Source organism: Solanum lycopersicum, chromosome 6, assembly GCF_036512215.1.
Source record: "Solanum lycopersicum chromosome 6, SLM_r2.1".
Classification (NCBI taxonomy): Eukaryota; Viridiplantae; Streptophyta; class Magnoliopsida; order Solanales; family Solanaceae; genus Solanum; species Solanum lycopersicum.
The window spans coordinates 40,730,617-40,754,299 of NC_090805.1; the positions used below are offsets into that span (position 1 = coordinate 40,730,617).

Sequence of the window (23,683 nt, forward strand, 5' to 3'; positions counted from 1 at the left end):
AAATAATTTATTATCATATATTTATTTAATCTTTATTATTAAGTATTATTTTATTTTTAATATGTAAATTAACTTATAATAATTTGACATGACATAGTAAAATTATTTTATTTATTATTTATTACAAAAAAAAAATGCATCAACTGCAATAGGATTGACAAACTTAAATTAAACCCACACCCATTTATAAACATCAAAACGAAAGTCGATCGGTCTTTATAATTTCATTTAAAAATTTAGGAGTTGTTCGAAAGAGTTTATTAAAAAAATTATATTAAAATTATTCGTATATTTATATTATTGGTATATTTTTGTAATAACTTTATATTATATATAAGTACATAATTTCACAATATTAGTGATGCAAAAGTCAAAGAGCTTTAACGCATGTATTTGCATGAATAAAGATAGAATTGTCCCTCCATACACATTTCACATCCTTTTAACTATATTTAACTATATTTGTGAATCATGATAGGTATTTTGTAAACAAATAATCATTTAAAATCATTTTAAAAATTATGCAATATAATATTAAATCAACTATGACATAAAAAATAATTTCAGCATAATAATGTAAATATAACTAGTATAACCATACAAATATGACTTATATCAACATATTAATAAATAATATTTAGTACTATTTTTATACAAAACATATTGTGCATCCTACCAACAGTGGTGAGCGTAAGATTTTAAGGTTCTGAATGATCTGAAAGTGACAGAGACAAAAATATAAAATGATATGTTAACAATGAGATGTGAACTTGGATTCAACAACACTAAAAGAGTCACACTCATCCAAGAGTTAATGGACCAATTAAATCATTTGTTCACCTCTATAATAATTTTATACAAATACCTTTTAATTCTCTCTCTTGATATATATTTCGAAATAAAATTAATGAATACTTGAACACCTAATGGACTCTTACGTTTGATCCGCCCCCGGCAACCAAACACCAAATAATCCATTGATGTTGGTAATTGTTAACTATTTTTCAAAATTTCAATTACAACCCAAAAAATCTAGAATAGAAAAATTTCCAAAATACTATTTTTACAATTTGTCACTCTAAAATTACTCACATATTTTCTTGAAACAACTCTAATTTATGTCATTCAAATTAAACATACCCTTATTTTTTTCCCCTTTCTAATTTTCACCCTCCTTCTTATATATGTCCAAACATCCTTACTCTTTTTTCATCATGTCAAAATTTTAAACTAAAAAAGAAAAAGAAAAAAAAAGTAAAAAGGCAAAAACCTTTTTTTTTTTTTTAAAAAAAAACACAATGTTTGTCACCCAACAAATGTTAATAATGTCATTGTTCACTATCCACGAGCTTTCTTCTGCAAAAATTCTGACACTCTTTTTATTTTTCACCTTAAAAACCCTTCCTCGGGCCCCTTTCCATAAACCCCCTTTTATTTTCACACAAATCCAAATAATCACCGAATAAATAAACAAAAAAAAAACTATAGTATAGTAGACAAAAATTGAAATATATTTGAAATAAAAAATTACTATATTCTTTCTTCTTCTTCTTCCTCTGTTTCTTTCTTTACTGAAACTTCTGACAACAATCACAAATCTCCAAAAACATCACAAATCTCAATACATATAATTGTTCTTCTTTCAAATTTTTATTTACTGCTTCTTGAATTTTTCAATTCTCTGAACCCCCATTTGTAAAAACAAACGTTTCTCTACAAACTTCCATAGATTTATTGATTTTTGTTGCCCCCACTTCGTTTTCTGTAACACCCATTTCGTATGGGCGGTCAAGATTCAACCTTTTCTATTTCAAAGGTCAGATTTTTATTTTTTTCCCCTTTCTTTCTCATACTACTTTTTACTTTTACTAGTAGTACTTGCCGAATTTAAAGTCATTGTAATCAACATTTGGGATTTGGGGTTTTGCTTTTTTCACAATGCAATTCTGCAAACAGGTAAAGAGATGACCGGAGGCGGTGGAAAAGTTGTACGGAAAGTAGAGGTGATTAAAGTAGCTGCTGTATGGGTTGACGACTGTTTGGGTTTTTTTTTTTTTTTTTGGTTGTTGTTGTTGTTGTGGAGATGGGGTGTAATGAGTCTAAAGCAGTTGATACAGAACTTGTGATTCGGTGTAGAGAGAGGAAGGAACTGATCAAGGCTGCTGCTAATTACCGTTATGCCCTCGCGGCTGCTCATGTTTCCTATTTTCACTCACTTAAGGATGTTGGTGATGCTCTTCGGAAGTTTGTTGATGAAGAGCTCATTGTTGGGTCTTCTTCTTCGTCTTTTTCGACCCCTTCTTCTCCTTCCTTAATTTTGCCTGATGAAAGGAAAATTGGTAGTAATAGAAGTAATGCTAGTGGAAATACACATCATAAGCATAAATCTTCTGGATCTTCGATATCGATTTCGTCTTCAGATAGCTCCATTTCACGTTTTCATGATGAAGATGAACCTGTACATGACCATGGTCACTTGCATTTGTCGTCGGATTCATCGGACGACGAGCATCAAAATTTGCCACAAAAGGGTCATAGAAATGTACATGGACATAATGAGAATCGAGGGGGTCACAGGAATTTACAACAAGACTATGAGCAGTCTGGAAGGAATCATGGGAATGTATATGAAGATTATGAGGGTCGTAATATGGTTGAAAGTGGGGAATCATCAATTTCTCCGTATTCACAGCCAGGTTGGGGGCCTGGGGGATTGCCATATGGGATGATGATGAATCATGAGGCTCCACCACAAGGATATTGGGATCCATTTTATGGAATGAACCCACAGTATCAGGTTCCTTGGGGAGGGCAGCCGTTTGGTGGAAATCCAAATACGTATGCTTACTACATGAAGAAATCTTCGCCAGTGATGAAGACAGTCTTTCACGAGGCAGATCCAGTGCCTACTGGGTATTCCAATTCGTATTGGAGCTACCCAAATGACAATGGTGGGTATTTTGGGTACCCAATGGCTCCTTCAATTGGTGAAATGGGAAGTCAAAGTAATCAAGGTAAGAAACCAAGTCCACCAAAGGAACCACCGCCACCTCCGTCCGCAAATGTCTCTGCTTGGGACTATTTTAATCCGTTTGAGGGTGTAGAGAGTGGTTATTCGGCCTACTACCCGCATAAACAGAACAGTTCTGCATCAGTTAGTAGTAGTCCTAATTCTACTGAAGTGAGGGAGAGGGAGGGCATTCCTGATTTGGAAGAAGAAACTGAGACTGAAATGTACAAGGAGTATCATAAAGGAAAGAAGCTGAGTGATGAGACAAAGACTAAGCGCGGGGAGACAAATTCGTCCAGAAGTAGTGACAGTGGTAGAAAATCCATGTCATCAATGCCTCATGGCATTGATTTAAGGGGTGTAGCAGGACCCAGCAGTATGGGCAGTTCAAAACCAGACTCGTCATTACATAATTTGGATGGCTCTTCAAGTTCGAGGGGAGTAAAATCTGAGGGTAGTGGTGGCAGGGCAAAGCCGATATCAACAATGTACGATTCAAGTTCTCACATTTCGAGTGTAGAACCATCACATAGTAGTGGAGGCACAGGTTCAATTGATATTACAGAGGAAAAGAGCAATTTTGAAACTCTCGTGTCAGGAAGCTCGGGTGATGTGCATATGAAGAAGAAAGGGGTGACTTTTGAAGTGGATGAAATGTCAAAGAACGAGATTGAATCACCCAGGTCAAGTAGCTTGACCACATCACATGCTCATGGTACCAGGGATCTACATGAGGTTGTGGCTGAAATTCGAGATGAATTTGAGATTGCTTCCAGTTATGGAAGGGAAGTTGCTCTGATGCTTGAGGTTGGTAAGCTGCCTTACCAGCCTACCTTTGTTAAAGGTATGGTTCTGCCAATGTCCCTTAATCTCTTGATTCAGTTGATGCTGGGGTTCTTTTAAGTTTTACTTTGTGCATTTACTTTTAAATCCTTCGCTATGTCCGTAAGTTATCTTCTTATGCTCTGCTGAGTGTAGATTTGGTACTGGTCAGTTAGACTTCCTTCCTTGCCATGAATTCGTAAAAATCTGTTCAAGTCTTGACTAACTTGAGAACCTTATTCATGAAATGATGACAGCTCATTCATGGCAAATAGTTGCGGCATTCGTGTCGTTTTATATTGTTATTGCTCAGTATATTTGCACAACTAGTTTGTAGAGAGCAGACTGTATTGATCATAATTAACGAGATGGGAAAAATATTAAATTGCCAATGTAAATATGTAATTGGTCAAAATGTGGTTCGAAATTTTAAAATATAACTTTTAATGTATGAAGCTCTGTTTGCTGACTTCATGTTATTGTTGTTGGAAAAAAGGCAAAAAAATTGATACTAGAGGGCTTACATTCAATTTTGCATCAGGTTGTATCTGTCATTGTTGCTTTTGTCCCCAGTCAATGTTAAAAACTTATGCATTTCCAATGGATGTATGTATGTGATTCCTTAGCTGTTATTAGTTTATTCCATTATGATTTGAACAACATAAATGGTGATAGGCTGTTAATGGAAATGGTTCCCATGAGTGTAGCTAACACCATTAGTGCACCCAGTTCAAGAATCTTCTGTGATCAATCATCACTTGTGTACCTTTATTTGGGATTTGCCAGTCATCTTGACTTTCTTGATAAACTTCTTGAAGAAACACGGTGGCATTCTTTTTCGTGTCTGATTTTTGTTGTTCTATCTATTTTTGTGCTCAGAGCTCCTATCTAGGATTCTATACATGATTGTTCCATCCATGTCGGTTTCCGATACAGCAACGGTGCAGTCAATAAGGCTGGCTGCGAAAACAAGAAAATTAGCTAAATCCTATTTTGAAGACGTTGGACAAGACAATGATGTGATGCCATGTAACTTGTCATCTACATTTGACGAGCTATACGAATGGGAGAAGAAACTATATAAGGAAGTTAAGGTAATGGGAGGCAACTACTAAGATCTTTGTTTCAATTCTTTTTTCTTTTATTGAAAGTTTTATTTGTCTATTTGTTTTATTGTAAAAAAAGTTACTAGTATATATAATTTTTGTGTCAAAATCTTTAGAAGAGGAAAAACATGGAATCTCTCGTGTGTCATGTGAATTGATAGTTATCCCTAATGGATAATAAAGGTAGTTAACTGATATCTTCTTCAGCTTTTGCTATGGTTGGTTGAAGGCTTAACTAGTATTGTTATTCATTGGGCGTTAGCCTTAAGAATTTTCTTGGGGGCAGGTCCTTCAATGATTTTCATCATCAAAGATCTGCAGATTTCGAATCAGCTAATAGTGTCCTTGGCCAACTGAAAGAGCTCAATGAGGTAGTTCCTAGGTTAAGCCTGTGCTTCTATACATGTAAGAGGAACTTGTTCTCATAACTTTGGGTAAGAAGAACATCTGAAAATGAACTGGATATGATCATCAGAATTTAGTCATTTCAGATGTTTGGATAGTTAATTACTCTATCTTGTTTCTTGGGTAAAAGGTTGGCATGGTCTAGGCATCTGCTTCCAGTTTGAAAGCAAGGATTGAAGAATTTTCTTGTTTTTATTAAAAAGCTTTCGTGAATTTATGAACTGGTGCCCTTGTTAGAGATAATGTGAAAGATTGAGGGCATAAATTATGGCTATGTATAACTTTATTATACCCAATATCTTCACCATAAACAACTTTATTATTCACTCACAAAAAACTTTATTATATTCCATAGTTATGTGAAGATCTCAAAGTGCTTTAGTCACAGATGAATAAAGAAATCTTGAGTTCTTTCTGCGTGGCTCACTGAATTATGGAATTTGTAGCACTTTTAAACCCATGATATATATTTTGGACACTGAAACCTCTTATCTAAGTGACTAAGTATATGATAATATAAAACACTGCCTTCTATTAAAAGGCAAAAGCTTTCAAGTGTAGGTAACTATAGTTGGATTGGATCTTTACATGTAAAAATCAAGAGAGTGAGATAACCTTCAAACAATAATCATTTTAGGACTTCATGGTCCCATCAACCAGTAGTCTTTGGAAGATCTTATCAACTAATTAGCACTACTTATTTCTTAACTGAGTGAAGATTTACCTAGCATTTCTGAATTTCAATGTTTCTCTTCTTTTAATTTGCATTCAATTTATAATAGCTTAAAGCCAACCCAACTTGTTTGGGATTGAGGCCTAGTTATTGTTGTTATAATAGCATAAACACTATTTCCGGGTTAAATGTTTTGCTGACTTCATATGTATAATGAATCTTGATTTTTTTATTACTTTCAATGGGTGTTATTGTCTTCATGGTGAATCTAATGGCCCGTGGGTCAAAGGTGGTTAGTGATAAACAGAATTAGAACAGAGGGATAAAGGCCAAGACCCTTTTGTGAAAGGGTCAAAAGGGAAGTTACTTAAAAGTCTCTTCTATACTGCCAAGATAGCTTTTGAATACTTACATTTTAAATTGTAGATGAATGGACATCTTCTTTTCATTTTCGGGGGGAGTGTTCAGCTTTTCTATAAATAGTACCCCCTTTTAAATTAATGGGGTCATTACATGATTTTGGGTTATAGATAGGGTTGTCAAAAGTGAACCCAAACATAGATAACCCGCCCAATCGCCCAATATTTTAAGGGTTGGGTTCAAGATAATTTGAATTGGGTTCAATCTCAACCCATTAAAGCATAACCCGTTTGAAGAGAATCCTCAATTGAGCCCAATTCAATCTCCAATTTCAACCCGTTTCAAAACTTTTTATTAAGATATGTTTCTATATTTAAGGTATAAATTATTACCTATTTAGCATCTTTTAGGGTTTATCTATCGATTTGTTACTTTTTAAAAAAAATAATTTTGAGCTAAAATTCAAATTGTGATTATAAAAGTTAAATATCAATATGTTAAATTATTGAGATTAATTGGGTCAAATTGGACGGGACAAGACCCAACCCGTTTTAAGCCCATTTGAGCCCAAAGTAAACTTGGGCGGATCAAGACTCAACCTGACTTCTATCTCAATTATATTTTCAATTTCAGCCCAATCCGCCCATTTGACACCCCTAGTTATAGACTTGATCTTTGATCTTTACATATGATTACTGCTTCAAGGATCTGTTTCAAACTTCTCTTTCTCTCTCTCTCTAGAGGATATTGTAGACTTGATTGATCTCTAAGTGCTTTTAGTTGACATCTTTACAGAATTTATCCATTGCTAATTTTTGTATCTACTTTCTAAAAGTTGAATTCTTATCATAGTTATATTCAACTGTTTGGGAGTTTGTGTTCATTGAGGTAATTAGTTTGATGTAGGATGAAGAAAAACTGCGGATGATATATGAGAAGCAGTGCAAAAGGCTGAGGAGTTTGGACGAGCAAGGGGCCGAGTCTAGCAAGATAGATGCTACCCAGGCATGTATCAGAAAATTGCTGACAAAACTTAATGTCTGTATAAAAGCAATTGATGCAATTTCAAGCAGAATTCACAAATTAAGAGATGAAGAATTGCAACCCCAAATTGGAGAATTAATTCATGGGTATGGTCTGCATTATCTTTTCTTGTATTTACTTCATTCTTACCTCATGGAGTTGGATTCTAATCTTCCTTTACTAGCACTTCTCTTTTAACATCCATAGAAGCTTTGCGCTATCATGCCACCTTTACCTGGTGTAACGGATAACCTATCTAATTTTTTGGGTAACTTGTTAGTGTAAAGTATTCCTTACTTTGTGGGTGTATATAAGTTAAAACTCATTCATTGAAATGAACTTGCCATTGAAATACATGTCGAGTAGCCTCTTATTCCCTACTTCTTTTTGGGTCACCCTCCAGGTTCCTATATGTATAGATTATTTGATCATTCGTAGAGAACTATTTTTTGCAAGGTTTTGTACTTTTTGATGTTATTATGCCAGTGACTGTTGTTTGCCCTTCAATATAAAATTTATTCAACCATAAATATGCCTCAGTCCCAAATAAGCTGGTGTTGGCTATATTAAGCCTCAATGACCATGTTTCTCTATTTATCCTCAACTTGTGTCATCATAATTGCCAAATAAAAGCAAAAGTGATAATAAGTCACATCAACAATAGTACTTTTATCAAAAAAGTCACATCAAGATTAATAGTAGTATTAATAATAATGTTATATATATCGCATATAAATCTATAATAAGGTCAAGATACTCCTGGGAAACCAATAGTTCTGAAATCAACATACTAACCAAAAGAAAACCTATTCTCTCTGATAGATAATTAGATATTACCTGTATGAATCTTTTTTCCCCATCCTGCCCGTCTTTAGCCAAGTTTGCATTGATCCAAAGAAATTGTAGATCTTTTTGACAACTTCATTTTATGTGGTTTTAGGTCTATCACGTCTCCTTTTAACACATTAACTCACCATAGTGTATATTGATCGGAGCATGACAGCATGTGTAGTTGTGGCTCAATGGTAGACATTGACCAAACCAGCTCAAGTGATTTTTACCTCATTATATCCTCAATGTCTGCTACTTGCACATATAACAAATGTGATTGTTTTTTATCTTATCTAATCTTGTATGGTTGCACATCCATCTTAGCATTCACATCTCTGCAACACTCATCTTGCGAATATGATTGACTTTTGGCATCCCAACATAACTACCATATTACTTGTCGGTATTGCAACTATTCTGTAGAACTTATTGTTCAGTTTAGTAGACTTCCTTCTATTACCGTAACACTCTAGTAACAGTTCTCTATTTCAACATCCAGCTTTAGTTCTATGAATAACATATTCATCTATCATTCCATTCTGTTGAAACGGCAAGTCTTAACTATTTAAGAAGTTTGTAGTTTGGCATTGTATGCCGTCTAGTCTCACCTAACTTCATTCTTCTCATCTTGGCGAAACCATTTTGTGCATATATCCCTTCTTACTTATACTTATCCTAAAACCCTTACTTGTTTAAATGATTCTTCTTAGTTCAAGCTTTTGGTTGACATCAGCTCTTGTTTCGTCAATCAACACAATATCGTCAGCCAAAAACATATACCATGGTGCCTCATTTGTGGTATATCTCATCTGGTATTGTGTTGGTTCGCTCATCCATAACTAGGGCAAACAAGTAGGAGCTCAAAGTTTTCATGCTAGTGATGACTCTTCATACATGCTCTTTATAGTGTGTGTATATATATTTAATATGCGTTTCTTTCCCTCTTACTACTTTATCATACACCATATATACAAATTTCTTTCATTCGTCATAAATTTCCATCAATCTGCTTTGCGAGGTTTATAGCATTCATGTAGATTTAACAGCTATAAATCCAAATTATTTCTCAGTCACTTTTGTCATATTCGTACGTCTTTGCTTTATCACTCTTTCTCATTGTTACACCATACGGCTCATGAGATTTAATGCCACAATAGTTCAGGCAACATTGAATATCTCTTTTGTTATTATAAATTGGAATTAGGGTACTCTTTCCCCCCTTTTGGGCATCCTATCCTTTGTGAGTATAACATTGAATAGCATGGTGAACCATTCTACTCCAACCTCTTTAAGAAACTTTCACGGCATTCTTACTTCCATTGGACAATTCTATGTGTGCAGATAAAGTTTCTATTGTGCACATACTCATGGAGGTCCAAAATGTTAGTTGAACAATTGATCAACATAATCCGTCTTTGCTTGACTTTGTCATCTCTTGTAACCACTTGTTGAGAATCTGTAATGCACTTCATCTAGTTTATCATCTTACCCTTCTTCTCCTAGTCCTGCTAGTTTACACATATCTTTCTCTCTTCTTGCGTCTCTATACACTGGTATAAGCTAACAAGAGCTTCTTCTCAAATACACTAGTAGCCTTCTTAGAGCGCGTTTGGATTGGCTTAAAAAAGTAGCTTTAAGTCAAAAATAAAAAGTCAATCTGAAATGATTTTTAAGTCAAAAATAAAAGTAGGGGGAGACCTACTTTTGGTTTCTGACTTATTAAGTCATTTTTTGACTTATTTTAAATTATTTTTTACCTTGACAAACCCTTCGTAACTTATTTTAAGTTATTTTTTATATTTGTCAAACACTTCACGAAGTCAAAAACCGACTTAAAAGTAGGTTTGACTGACTTTTAAGATAATCCAAACGGGCTCTTAGTTTCCATGTGGCTATGTTGTTTTCTTCAAAGGCTTCTCTATCTTCTGCTTTAGCAACTTCCTATAACACTCCTCGTTTAGTTCTATAACTTCTTTGTACCTCCTTTTTCCACTACTGGATTATTATGGTTGAGAGTTAAAGACTTGAGATCCTAGACTTTTAGACACCTCTAGCACTTGAGTTGCTACTTTTTTAATGCAACCTGACATTTCCGTCCCCAGGATGTTTGATATCCCTGTTTAAGTGTCAAACTCCACTCTCTCGTAGTTTTTCTTGAAATGCTAACTTGTTAGCTCTCTTAATTACCAGCCAATTAATTTGAGGTTGTTTGCTAACCACCTCCTTTTCTTGCTATTCTTGTGCTTTACATCTAAGACATTGTTAGGTTGGGTGGTCATAGCTTCTCCTGGAGTAGGGTAAGCTTTGCTTACACCACCCTCCCCAACTACATAAAGAGAGCTTGTTTAACACAAGAAGTACTTCAGAAGAATGGTAGACAGCTGGTCCCTAGGTGTTTTTTATGCAATTTGACAAGTGAAACCAACAGCCACCTCTTTTTGCACTGTAATTACACTGCTCAAATCTGGAATTTGTTCCTTAGCATCTCAAATCTGAATTGGGCAATGCCAGAACGTACATCAAACGTGTTGAAGAGCTGGGTAAGGAGAGGAGGTACCAAGAGCCAGAAGAGATGGTGGAGGTTATTACCATCATGTATATAAAATTGTATAGTATATCTACTTTTTTGGTGTAAACAGTTGTGTATAGTAGATTCAGATCAGATTGTAGATTTGATAGGAAGTTTGTAATTGACACTTTTTGGTGGTGGCCAGCATGCCCTTAAATCTTAATGCTGAAGAATACAACCTTACCAAAATAAAATAAAATGTGGGTTTGCTGCCACTAAAATCATAAGCCAAAGCGATTCAAAGGTGTATTTTCCTTTGTCATTCCTAGTACCATAACCATAACCCCCGTGTATTTGTTCAAAACCATCCCCAGACTCCACTTGTGGGATTATACTAGGTATGATGTTGACTATAATAACCTCCACTCTTATAACTTATTAAGTGAGGATTCTGTTAATAAAACGTGGGTTTGCTGGCACTAAAATCATGAGCCAAAGTGATTCGAAGGTGTATTTTCCTTTGTCATTCCTAGTACCATAACCCCCGTGTATTTGTTCAAAACCATCGTTACTATTACCTGCATGACCTTTTAGTTAGTAAAATTTATTTAACTTGCCATTGAAATGATTGCATTTGTCTCCAGTGTTCCTTACTTACCATTTCTATTTATGCATAATTTATCGGCAATTATTTTCTCGTCTTTTCCTTACACTTGATATGGTGTTAACTCATTTGCTATAACGTGAGTCAAGGTTCTTCATCCTTCTATTATCTATCACTTTTTATTTGGCAAGATGGGGAGAGAAGAGGGATTTTGACATGGTCATAGGAGGAGGGTGGGAAAGTCCCTACGTTAATATCTTACTGTGTGTAAAATGATCATACATTCCCGCACTAATTGAATGCTCACCAACTGTTTAGTGGTCGTATCTTGACCAGTTTACATTTTTAACTTTATAAGCGGTTAAAAAAGCTTAGTGGTTGGATTGAATTTAGCTTTTGAATCTGCAGTCATGGTTTTAGACTTTTCTTTTCAGTGAGAAGGTTGATTGAGACAATATTTTGGGGATTATTGTAGTTGGAGAGTGTTTAATGTCCTCTGGATAATTTTATTCTGCACTAATATTGAATTCTGGCGAATGACTTGACGGCGTCATTTTCTCGGGTGAAATTGTATTTTAGGTGCAGGTAGCTTGAAGTATATAGATGTGTGCATAATTCATTTCTGCTCTTATTTGGTTGGTGTAATTTTGATTCAGCTGTTGAGAAACTATTAACTCTTTTAAATGGTTAAATGTTATATGTACATTTTTTTTCTGTTCACTCATCATCTGGTTGAGAAACTATTAACTCTTTTAAATGGTTAAATGTTATATGTACATTTTTTTTCTGTTCACTCATCATCTGGTCAACCTTTTTCATGTGAACTTATTTTTACCTTATCAAAAAAATTCACATGAACTTATAAATATACCAATTGTTTGCTGTCAAGCTTGACAAGGGTTTTATCTGAAGGTTGGGAACTGTTTTATATTTTCCATTTAAAAAAGTAGCTAGAAAAGAAAATCAAGTATTGAAGGATTTCTTTTGCTGCAGGCATCTCTTTGTCATATGTCCAAGTCCCTCTTGTGTGATATTGACTTGCTATTGCAATCTATTATCAGTGATTGCTAAGTGAATTCTTATTTCCCCTGTGTTGTTTTTGTTTCTTTTGCTTCTCTTTTCGTCTTCTTAAGCAGCTTTTTCTGTTACTTTGTTTCAATTTGTTTGTCTTAGTTTGACTGGAAATGTAGTTTAAGAAAATAAAATGACTTGAATTTTGTGGTCTTAAAGTAAAATATGTTTAATGTACCAAAATGCCCTTTGATCTTTTGATCTTAAACATGTCATGTGGGATTTTGAAATTAAAGAGTTGCCAAATTAGGAAAGAGATATTCTTTTTGAAATAGATAGACTAAAAATAAATGAAAGTAGGACAAACAAATTAAAATAGAGGGAATAGTATTTTATTTGTATTTCTGCATAACTGCATTCAAGTAGTAGTATGGACTTCTGCTTTGTCATGCGCTGTAATGCATCATGAACTTACACTCTTATTCATAAGTTATTTTGTATTTCTCTGTTCAAGATGTAATGTCAATGTTTACTTTGTTATGCACTGCAATGTTTTATAAACTCAGTATTGTAATGCATTATTTTGTGTTTTCTTCCTTCAAGAAGTAATATGAGCTTCTCCTTCTCATGCATTGTAATGCCACATGACCTTGGCATTTCTTCGTTATATATAAGAATTGAAGTGGAACTTTTACCCTCATGTATTTTTGTGAAGCAGCATGAAATAACCCAGTTGCATTATTCTCCCAATTGGAACCCAATATGATAAATCTTCTGTATGCAAATAAGCAGGCTGGTGAGAATGTGGAGGTCAATGCTCAACTGTCATCAGAAGCAGTTTCAAGCAGTGATGGAGAGTAAAACAAGGGCTCTCAGAGCAAATACTGGATTCCAAAGAGATTCGAGCTTGAGAGCTACTCTTGAACTTGAGGTGCAACTTTTGTCGTGGTGTAGCCACTTCAATGATTGGATTTGCAGTCAGAAGTCCTATGTCGAATCCTTAAACGGATGGCTTCTCCGATGCCTTACGTATGAGCCTGAAGAAACACCAGATGGACCTGTCCCTTTCTCTCCTGGTCGCCTTGGAGCACCTCCAGTTTTTGTAATTTGCAACGATTGGAGTCAGGCAGTGGAGGCAATCTCTGAAAATCGGGTAGCAATTGCAATGAATGATTTTGCTTCAAATTTGAGGCAGCTTTGGGAACGACAAGATGAGGAGCAGAGACAGCGGATCAAAGCAGAATACCTCTCAAAAGACTACAAGAAACGGTTAACCATGCTTCAGCAAAGGAGAGGGGGATCGAGACATGAGCAAGACGCGATGTCTAACAGAAGTCACATAATTGTTCCATCTGAGAAAGGGATTTCACCATTGGATGATCTAAAGGTGGACTTGGATTCGTTCAAAAAGAAATTAGTTGAGGAGAGAACAAAGCACAAAGACGCCATTAAATTGGTGCATGATGCAGCTTCTAGTAGTTTACAAGGTGGCTTACTTCCAATTTTCAAGGCTTTGGAGAATTTCACTTCAGAAGCTCTGAGAGCGCATGAACAAGTTAGGTTACAGAGTGTTAGAGACAGTTCATAGTTCCTCATATTGAATCCTAACCTTGTTTTTCTATTTGAAAAAAGATGGTTGAAGAGTTGCACCACATCAAATGGATCGCAGTCGCTGTGTCATATGTATATTACCAAGAGATGGGGATTTCATATTTTGAATCTACACTTGGTAGAGATTTTCGACAGAAACAAATGTGGATCAATGCATGTTCGGGATTGATGTTTGATGACGAGGTGGCTAGGAGAAGTGCTGCTTTTCAGAGGGTAACTTTTAGCATAACAGTTGATTATATAGTTTCAGTTTCACCCTTCGACGTTAATAGGTAGGTTGTTGTATAGTTATTCATTTATTTGTTGATTGGGTCGTACTGGTGGATGATCATATTGTTAGCTAGCAGTTTATGTTGGATTTATGGTTTATCATGGTTGGCGAAGGCTGAAATTGTCTCATATGGTAGGATGGATGGATGAAAATTTTGGCAATGGTGCAGAAAATAAGTTCCAGATTCTCCTTCCTGTTAAGTTAAGAGTCCCTATTTGGGATAAGTAAAGTCCATTTCTTACAAATGAACAACTAAAATTTTGTCCAATAAATGGTTGAAAAATCTAATACCATCACAGAAGATGTGATTGTATGTCCTTACTCAATCCAGACTTTTTAGTACCCGTTTATTTTATTGCCCAAGAAAATAGAAACTACTTGTAGGTGGTGCATTAACATTCATGTATAGAACAAAGCAGTTATGTGCAATTCGTTATGACCTATTTGTGAAAAAGATAAGGACAAGGTATGAGTGTGTGTTCATAATGCCTATTATTATGGGAGATTCATCATCTAAAACAAAGCATACTAGATGCTACAAAAGAAGACTCAATACGATGGATACAATGCAGATGGCTGACAAGTGTTCAGTTTCAGTATTCGTGCAATACTTTCTACTTGGACCTGTGTTCCAAATACTTCCATAAACAATTATCTTAGACAAACAATGGATAAAAGTCGGCTTAAAAACAATAGGCATCCATCCAAGTAAGTCACGTCGTAAATAACTTAAAAAGTGAAAAGTTTCTTTAGAAAACCATTCAACATACAAAGGTGCAACTAATCAAACCATTGAGAGTTGCTACGATATCTAAATCCTCGGAAAATCCTGCTCATGAGAAAATATTTGATTACAGACTAGGGTAAGAAGGGTTATATTCGGGTTATGGCGGAGGTGCAAAGCTGGAGATGTTGTGCTCTTGTTTCTTTCTTCTCACTTGCCTGGAGCTTGTAAATCAGTAAGGCAGCCAACGCCAACTGCATTAGACATTTTCTTCCTGTCACATTTGGCCGAGAAAATTTAGAAAGCAAACAAAAACCAGTCGAAACTGATTCCAAATATCAATTACCCCTCTAACCAAAACTGCAGAAAACACTAGACCAAAGTTATTCGAACTCCAAATGCAATGTTTATTTAACAAGTGGTAATAATGTTCAGACCTACAACTACAGTTAGTTAGTTACCTTTAATTATAGCTCATCTTTTCCCGGACTTTGCTCTGCAGCTTTATCCCGATTCTTCTGGATAAAGTCAATAATGTCTTCCTTGGTCCTCCCACCTTGATGCTGCAAAAGCTTTCCACTTGCTGACTTGAAATAAAGAGTAGGATAACCTTTGACCTCAAAAGTTCCCTGTGAATAATCATTAGCAGTAGCATCCTACATAACAACAAAAGAAGAGATCATTAGAAATTTCCAATACTGAAATTACAAATATTTAGAGGAGATTGCAGTAGAATGACACAACAAAAGGAGCCAACATATACACACTAATAGCAGGACATTTTCAAAAAAATAAAAAGGCATGGATAGCATGAGAACTTCGCTAGGTATCAATTCATGCAGCATGTACACTCCAAGTCTACACTCCCAAGCAGATACTCGATGCCACAGGCTTGATCCTTTTACCTACAATCCTATCCAGCACTTCACTATGCTAGTAAGCACTTGGCCCTAGTTATTACGATAGATTTTTTTAAAAAATTAACTTGTGATAGTGTCAAACTGAACATTATATGTACTTTGCCCAGACTACATGTTTACTCATTCTCGTTATCTGGGCCCAAGTCTAATCCAGTTTTACATACTGAACCACAATCGCACACTATTAATGGAAAAAGTTACGGAACCCACTTTTAATTCCTAGATTACATTCTTCTATTCTTGAAACCAAAAAGAACATGGTGGCCCAACATGTATTTCCTCCATTTTCACTTTACAAGCAACAGACAAATTCGCCAATATATTCCAGAATTATGAGATAATGAAGAGTCGAGTGGGAAGCTCACAATTTTGGCAATCATAACATCTGCATCACTTTCAAATGAGACAGCCACTTCATCAAGGATTGGGGCCAACTGCTTACAGTGTCCACACCAAGGGGCATAGAACTCGATGAGTACTATAAGAAACAACAACCACATGAATTACCATTGCTGCATATCCAATGAAAATTCTAACAAAAGAACATGTACATGTTCAGGAAGACGAGCAAGATGAACAAAATGATAATGCGCCTAAGGAAGATGAAGTGAGGAAGAAATTGAACAATGCCACATAATTGACTCATTATTTTATGTCATACTGCACCTAAATGTTAATACTGTGTCCTATTCCGCAGATGTTGAACTTACAGCACATATTTGATTCTGTTACTTATTAACAAGAATGCATTACTTATCAACATTTTTGAACAGCTCAATGAGAAGAAGTTGGAACAACTTATTTCCGCAGATGTTGAACTTATAGCATATATTTGATTCTGTTACTTATTAACAAGAATGCATTACTTATCAACATTTTTGAACAGCTCAATGAGAAGAAGTTGGAACAACTTATCTCCAAATAACAACTGTTGTAAGTCAGTCTAGTATGCTTTACAAATATATGAATGACATGCTGAAAAGCCATGCGAGATGGTGAAATATTCCATTTGATTTTCAAATACTTATACTTCACAAAAATGAATGAGAATTAAGACAGTGAAACCTATAAGAACTACCTAAGATACAACTGAACAAAATGTAAGTAAGAATTGAACATTAGGTAGGAAATACCATTCTTCCCAGAGTTGAAAACCATATCCTGGAAATTGTCAGCAACCACAACTTTAACAGGTTCGTTGTTGACCTCTGGGATAGGTTCTGATTTTTTGTAAGGTTTCACCTTGCCATCCTGAAGTTTGATCAAGTAATTACTTTAGACACAATACAAGAAACAAGTTGCCCATAGAAATAATGTTTCTTGAGGATTTCTCCTTACATTCAATTTGCTATTTAATAAGTAGAAATTTGGATGTAAGAAGAGAACTCCACAGTCTATTTAGAATGTACAAGAAAAGGGATAGAAGATGAATTTATGTAGATAGTGGAGGAGAAAACCTGGGAGAAACAATAAATCCAAGAGAAACGGGTAAAAGGAAAAAGGTGAAGGCAGGGAGAATCATCACCTTGAACTCCTTAACCCATGATGCAATGTGATCAGGCTCAACATTTGTTTTGAGATATTTCTCTCCTTCATTTGTCTGTATGATGATTAGAGGTGTCTGATCCTCTTTGAGTCCAAAGTACTGCTCAACGAAGATATCATGTTAACACCAATAACCAAGAAATAATGTGAACACCAATAATAAGAAACCTAACCTGGAAGGCACCTTGACTGGCCTCAACATCACCAATTAAGAAACTAATATCATTGCCTTTGTACTGCTCAGCAACTTCATGATACTTGGATTTGAAACTATCAAATATGTTGAAGTTCACGAACAACATGGCCTGCCAGTTCCATACTTTCTGATAAGAAACTACTCCCAAATGTAATTGGGCAACTGGGGTTGGGGGTTAAGGTCTCCAGCTCTAAGTAGTCCAGCATGAAGAGATAATTAAGGTTGCAGTTGCACTTCAATAAAGAGATGATATTTGGATGCATGAAGTGCATATCCAAGTACAGCAATCATAGAAAGATGATAGCAGAACCGGCAGAAGATATGCAATATCAAAAAAGTACACCAATTCTGAACTCCAGCTCTAGAAAGTACAAGCTAGTAGGATATTAAACAAGCAGCAGCAATGAGAATCAAATTTATTTGATAAAAAACACTGAAAACCACAATCTTTTCTGGACGTCCCGGAGAAAAAAAGATACTTTTGGGAAAAAAAAGATAATTATTGCACTAGTCTTTACACATCTATTAGGTTGTGGCGCTTTATCATTATACATGAAGAGTTCATGCTGATTGCAGAAACGAAAGAGCATCTAAGAACAAGTGCAGAGAAAGACCATAAATTAGAAGTGAAGAAAATAACTTAAAAGAACCGGCCCAAAAAAACCTTAAAATATCAAATCTTGATCCACATTTACTCTTCTAATATATCATCAAACAAATGATCCTCAAGATAGAAAACAAGAGACACCAAGAATAAGAGAACTAATATCATGCATCATGTGATTCATATGTATAGTGTATAATTTTATATCGCAACTTATATATATATGATGAAAATAAAAGAGATCTATCAACCCAAATAATAGGAAAACAGATGCAGGTTTAGACAGCAAGACGACTATCATATATCAACAGGCAACATAAATCCGGTAGACTAAGTAAATGCCGCACCTTGGCATTTGGACTGTTGAAGAATTTAACAACAAATGGATGGTTGTTTGGGTCCTTGTTAAATACAGTCACAGTAGGAATAGTTGCTTCTTCGACTAACTTTGCCAAAGCATCCACATCGAACACCTACAAGTACACATGTGATCAATTGTTGGAACTTTGTCTAGTACATCAGAAAATGTAGAAGAATTTTACACCAACCCTATACCTGAAAATCTACAAAAAGTTCATCAAAAGGCTTGAATAACCTAACCACAGGGCCAGAAACTGATGAATCCCCACGAGGAAGGAGTTTAGCATCCAAAGTATGACCAAAATCATAATCAGCACGTAATCTCTCAGCCACAGCTGTAAAATTCTCAAATTTCTCGCCGGAGAACTCGGGAAAGACCCCAACCTATAAGAATTTAAAGCCATACTCATCAACTCTAGTTCTGCAGATCCCTCAAGGAAAAACAACACGTGAAAAACATACGCAAATCAGTGTGAAAGAGAGTGGTTGTTCGTGCATCAGGTTACCCTGGTATGAGCATATGCTTTTATGAATGTGTATACATATATAATGAGAGGGAAATAGGAAGGAGGGGGAACTTACAATAATGATCTTATTGACATCTATAAAATCTTCTGCATCCTTGGATGATTTAATTTCAGCTGAAGCAGGGCCACTTTGTTTCTTCACGTAAGAAACAATACCATCCGCCTCACGTGGTCCTTTGTAATCTTGAACAACGCTACCTCCATACCTCAAGATCTTAAGTGTGGGAAAACCTTTTATGTCGAACTCACTGGCAAGAGCCTTGTTTTGCTCCTCATTGGCATCAACTTTGGCAAGAACAACTGGTGGATCATTCTGGCTTAAAATTTCCGCTGCTTTCTCATACTGCAAATCAATCAAAGCAAAGTGTTTAAATATATTGTGTTTCCTTATGCTCCAAAAGACTATTACTCTTTTAAGATACTCAAAGGATGTGTTAGTGGTTCTTACTTCTGGAACAAGCTTCTTGCAGTGACCACACCTGTAAATGTCAAAGTAATTAAAAAACTTGGAAAGAAAAGGTAATTTGCTTCTAATTTGAGGCATCAGATTTTCCTATAACTTAAATAGAGACATTCATCAGATATAAGAAACATAATTGCTAATAACTTTATTGATTCAATTATCAAAATGCACTAAAGCTTCTAGGTTTGACCGTCTAGTCAGAGAATCAACTCTATTATTAAGTCAAATTAAACATCATTCACAATTTCATCATTTCTGGAGGAAATTATTTCCAGTATATGGTTACCTTGAATTTCGTAAATCCAAGGGACCATGGTAAAAGACCTCATCCCCATAACTCACTGTTCTTTACGAATATCCCAACTCTTACTTTACATTTTACTTCATTCAAGACTCGGACATTATTATTAAACGATCCTTTTTTTGTGTGTCTACCTCAGTTAGTGAGTCTACTATTGCCCGGAGAGTCTATTGGCCATCAGCTACTCAAGGATATCCCCAAATAGTTATCCTACTCCTCGTATGATTAACCTTATATCTCCAACTTTTATCAAATTAAAATATAAAATATTTTCCCAGCAGAAAATTTCCAATGAGAACCATATCCTTTCATGAATTAACTAACCTAGATCTAAAATAGTAAAAGATCCAACTTATGTAATCTCCGTAGCATCTGTTGTTTAAGCTTTCATTTACTAACCCATCATATTTTCCAAAATAAATTACTATATAACAAGACAAGATCATCCTTTAATGGAAAGGAAAAACTGAAGATATGAGCTACAGATTCAAAAAAACACTACACACAGTATTTAAAAAATAATCAATCAAAGCAATGTTTACCAACAAATTGAAGTGAAATTGATTAAATTACCAAGGGGCGTAGAACTCGACGACGATGAATTTGTGTCGACCTACAAAATCAGAGAAATTGGAGTGATCTAAAGTCACAACGAACTCCTTCGATTGAGTGTCTTCGTTCTCAGAAGCGTAAGATTCCGATCCTAACAATGCGAATACACATAGAAATAACGAAATCCAAACCCTAATCGCCATTTTTATCACTCTTTTCTCTCTCAGCTCACTGAAAAATATCTTCAGTTTCAATTTTCATTGTGGATCTCAAGAGGAATATATATAGCAGCATTTGCAGATGGTGTGCGGAGCTTTACCATGGAAATATCTAAATAGCCCTTGTTTATTTTTATTTCAATTTCCAAAAAAAAATATTTTGAGTATAATGACTTTTCTTTTGTGATTTTTGAATAGTTATTGGTTTGATAAGAATAATAAATTTATGTCAAAGAATGTGAAATATTGAATGAGATTTTTCTATTTTTAATTTAAGATTTTCATCTGAATTTTTTTTTTATTATGAATGCTTTTTTTGAATGAATTTTACCTGGCATAAATTTAAATTAAATAAAAAATTCAACATAAAAACCTAATCTCTAAACGAGAAACAAGCATAATCTTTATGCTTTTCTTCTTCTAAAGCATCTTTATTTTGTTTATTTTTTATAATATCGTAATATTTACTTAATTTTCGTATTTTATAGAATTATTTATCAAATATAATAATATTAAAAAATATAGAACACAAAAAAGGAAAATAAATTTTCAAATTTTCTATAAAATTTTAGATACTCAATTTAACATGTATTACAAATTTTTGTATAGTAAATATTTGTTGGTAGAATCTATGAGATAAAACATATTGTTCTAGTGTTTACAAAAATTGGAAATTATTGTAGTTGACGATGGGTAGTAAGGTCATTTCCCAGAACGTCTTCTCGTGATCGAAGAGCCCCCAAAAAAAATAGTGTGCAGTTAGAGAACGGGACAAACATGGTCATTTACTCCCCTCGTGACTGAAAATACTCTACGAAGCAACAGTAGAGTCAAAAATTTTAATAAAATAATTTAAAATTTTTAAAAAATAAATATATGAAATAGTTAAAGAGAATTTGATCTTTATTATATATATTAAAAAATTATTTATCGATATATAAATAATATAATTTTTACCAAAAGAGTTTAAATGAATCCATTACTCTAAAGTAGATCCGTGACTGTTCGAGAGTATAAAATAAATCAAGCAAATGCACACTCGCTTACTAACTAGGATTGTGGTGGAGTGACTTATCCAAGAGTCTCGGCTTCGAGCTTTCTTAGGTATGAAATTGCCTTTATTATATTTGTTTTTTCCTCAATGTAGGACTTTATGATGCGATTTAATCGGACTCGAAGTGAATATCGGACGCTGATGACAAAAATAAGTACTCCCTTTGTCCTATTTTATGTGGCATTTTCGTATTTCAAGAGTCAAACAGTTTAACTTTAACTTGACATTTATGTATAAAATTTTTAAAATGAAATTTATATATTTATAAACTACGTAAAAGAATACTATAAGTTACAATAATTAATAATTCAAAATGTTAAAATGATCTATGAAAAACTTAGCATCAAAGATAAACTTGGTTGAATTTTACAATGCAAAAAGTGTTACATTTTCGGTAGGTATGTATTTGTTGTGTCATATGTAACACGTGGAAGAAAATGATTTGTGGTTAAAATACATGAGCCAAATGAGACATGGACACCTCTTCAGCGTTACGTGCCGCTTTGTAAACGTTGTGAGAATGGCAGGCAGGCTGCTCTTTTTGTCAATTTTAGTACAAGCATATTATTTTTATTCTATTAATTGATTGGATTTTAAAAATATAAATTCCAAAACATTAACTTAAAGTTAATAAATTGATAATAATAGAAAGAAAAATGTGATTTCTTGAATTATCAAGAAAGAGAAGTAAATAAGGTTATAGAATTAGAAAATATTTTACAAAGAAATAGGACGGAGAAAGTATTGAACAAATCCGATTATATAAATATCTATTAAAAAATTAGAATATTAATATGTGTAATTATATAAATTTTTAAAAAAGGTAGAATCCTACAATAGATATTAAAATTTTATGGGAACTAGGATGCACGTAGTAACTTTATAAATTGTGTTCAACTCAAACTAGGAATTTTGGAGGCTACTCAACCCTAAATCCTAATTTATGTCTATATAAAGGGTACTAAATTCTCCTAAAAGACATCTTTCTTCATATATTTATTTGTGATTGTAATTTATTTTCTGTCACTTTAAAATTTGTTGCAAACAAATTTTGCACACCCAGTGAGACCAAATCAGTCTCATCTTGAGTTTCATCAAGTCTCGACAAGTCTTGAAGCAGGAGACATTTGTAGACATTGAAATTTTGTGGAAGATGCATTCAAATCGAGTTTCCCAGTTGTGTTCAATTCATATTAGGATTCTTGAAGGCTACTCAACATTAAACCCTAGTTTATGCCTATATAATCCCAAAAATTCCATTAAAATCAACATCTTGAATACTCCGCAAATTGATGGATTATTCATATAGAGAGGTCAAATTTAAATCATCCTAATTCGAGAAATACGCCAATGACCCTCGAATCCTCGAATCATGGATAAATCGTAGGAAAGTAGAATCAAGGGATCAACAGAATTGTTTGTAGACATTGAAATTTTGTGGGACTCTATAAGATGCGTTTAATTCAAGTTGGGACTCTACAAATTGTGTTCAACTATGCCAATGTAAAGGATGCTAAATTCTCTTAAAAGGTATCTCGAAAATTCCATAAAGAGATCAAGATATCGAATACTCCGCAAATTGATGGATTATTCCTCTAGAGAAGTCAAATCTAAATTATCCTAGTTCGAGAAATACTCCACGATCCTCGAATTATAGATAAATCCTAAGAGAGAAGAATCAAGACAGAATTGTACCCGCAATCTATCTTGATCAATAAAATTATGTTTTTTTGTATTTTATTTATGATTACAATTTATTTTCTGTCACTTCAAAATTCATTACAAACACTTGCACATTTTTCTTTTCCACTTTGGATTCGTAATCTAGGTGTTGGCTTTTATGTTAATTCATCCCATTCTTTGTTTTTTATTCTCTTCAGTTAAATAATTCAGAGAATCTATTTCAGGTTTGAAATAATTTGTCTTCGAGTCTTTCAATTATTCATGATTGCTTAATTATGGTTAAGACTTAAGATATCTTTA

General features: G+C 34.3%; 2 protein-coding genes across 2 annotated transcripts; one reads left to right on the forward strand and one right to left on the reverse strand.

Annotated features, from left to right (window-relative positions):
- Positions 1–1,494: 1,494 nt before the first annotated feature.
- On the forward strand, positions 1,495–14,422 carry LOC101250899 (nitrate regulatory gene2 protein). The gene is made up of 5 exons (XM_010324625.4): positions 1,495–1,816; positions 1,957–3,854; positions 4,712–4,926; positions 7,283–7,506; positions 13,147–14,422. Exons 2-5 carry the CDS (start codon positions 2,084–2,086, stop codon positions 13,940–13,942), a joined length of 3,006 nt encoding a protein of 1,001 aa, XP_010322927.1. The 5' UTR covers positions 1,495–1,816; positions 1,957–2,083; the 3' UTR covers positions 13,943–14,422.
- Positions 14,423–14,939: 517 nt separating this feature from the next.
- On the reverse strand, positions 14,940–20,746 carry LOC101262222 (protein disulfide-isomerase). The gene is made up of 11 exons (XM_004241984.5): positions 20,450–20,746; positions 19,561–19,591; positions 19,168–19,455; positions 18,781–18,969; positions 18,573–18,698; positions 17,599–17,730; positions 17,406–17,525; positions 17,014–17,131; positions 16,246–16,358; positions 15,422–15,616; positions 14,940–15,234 (listed from the first exon to the last, which is right to left on the reverse strand). The coding sequence occupies exons 1-10, from the start codon at positions 20,629–20,631 to the stop codon at positions 15,428–15,430; spliced, it is 1,488 nt and encodes a 495-aa protein (XP_004242032.1). The 5' UTR covers positions 20,632–20,746; the 3' UTR covers positions 14,940–15,234; positions 15,422–15,427.
- Between the last annotated feature and the right edge of the window lie 2,937 nt (positions 20,747–23,683).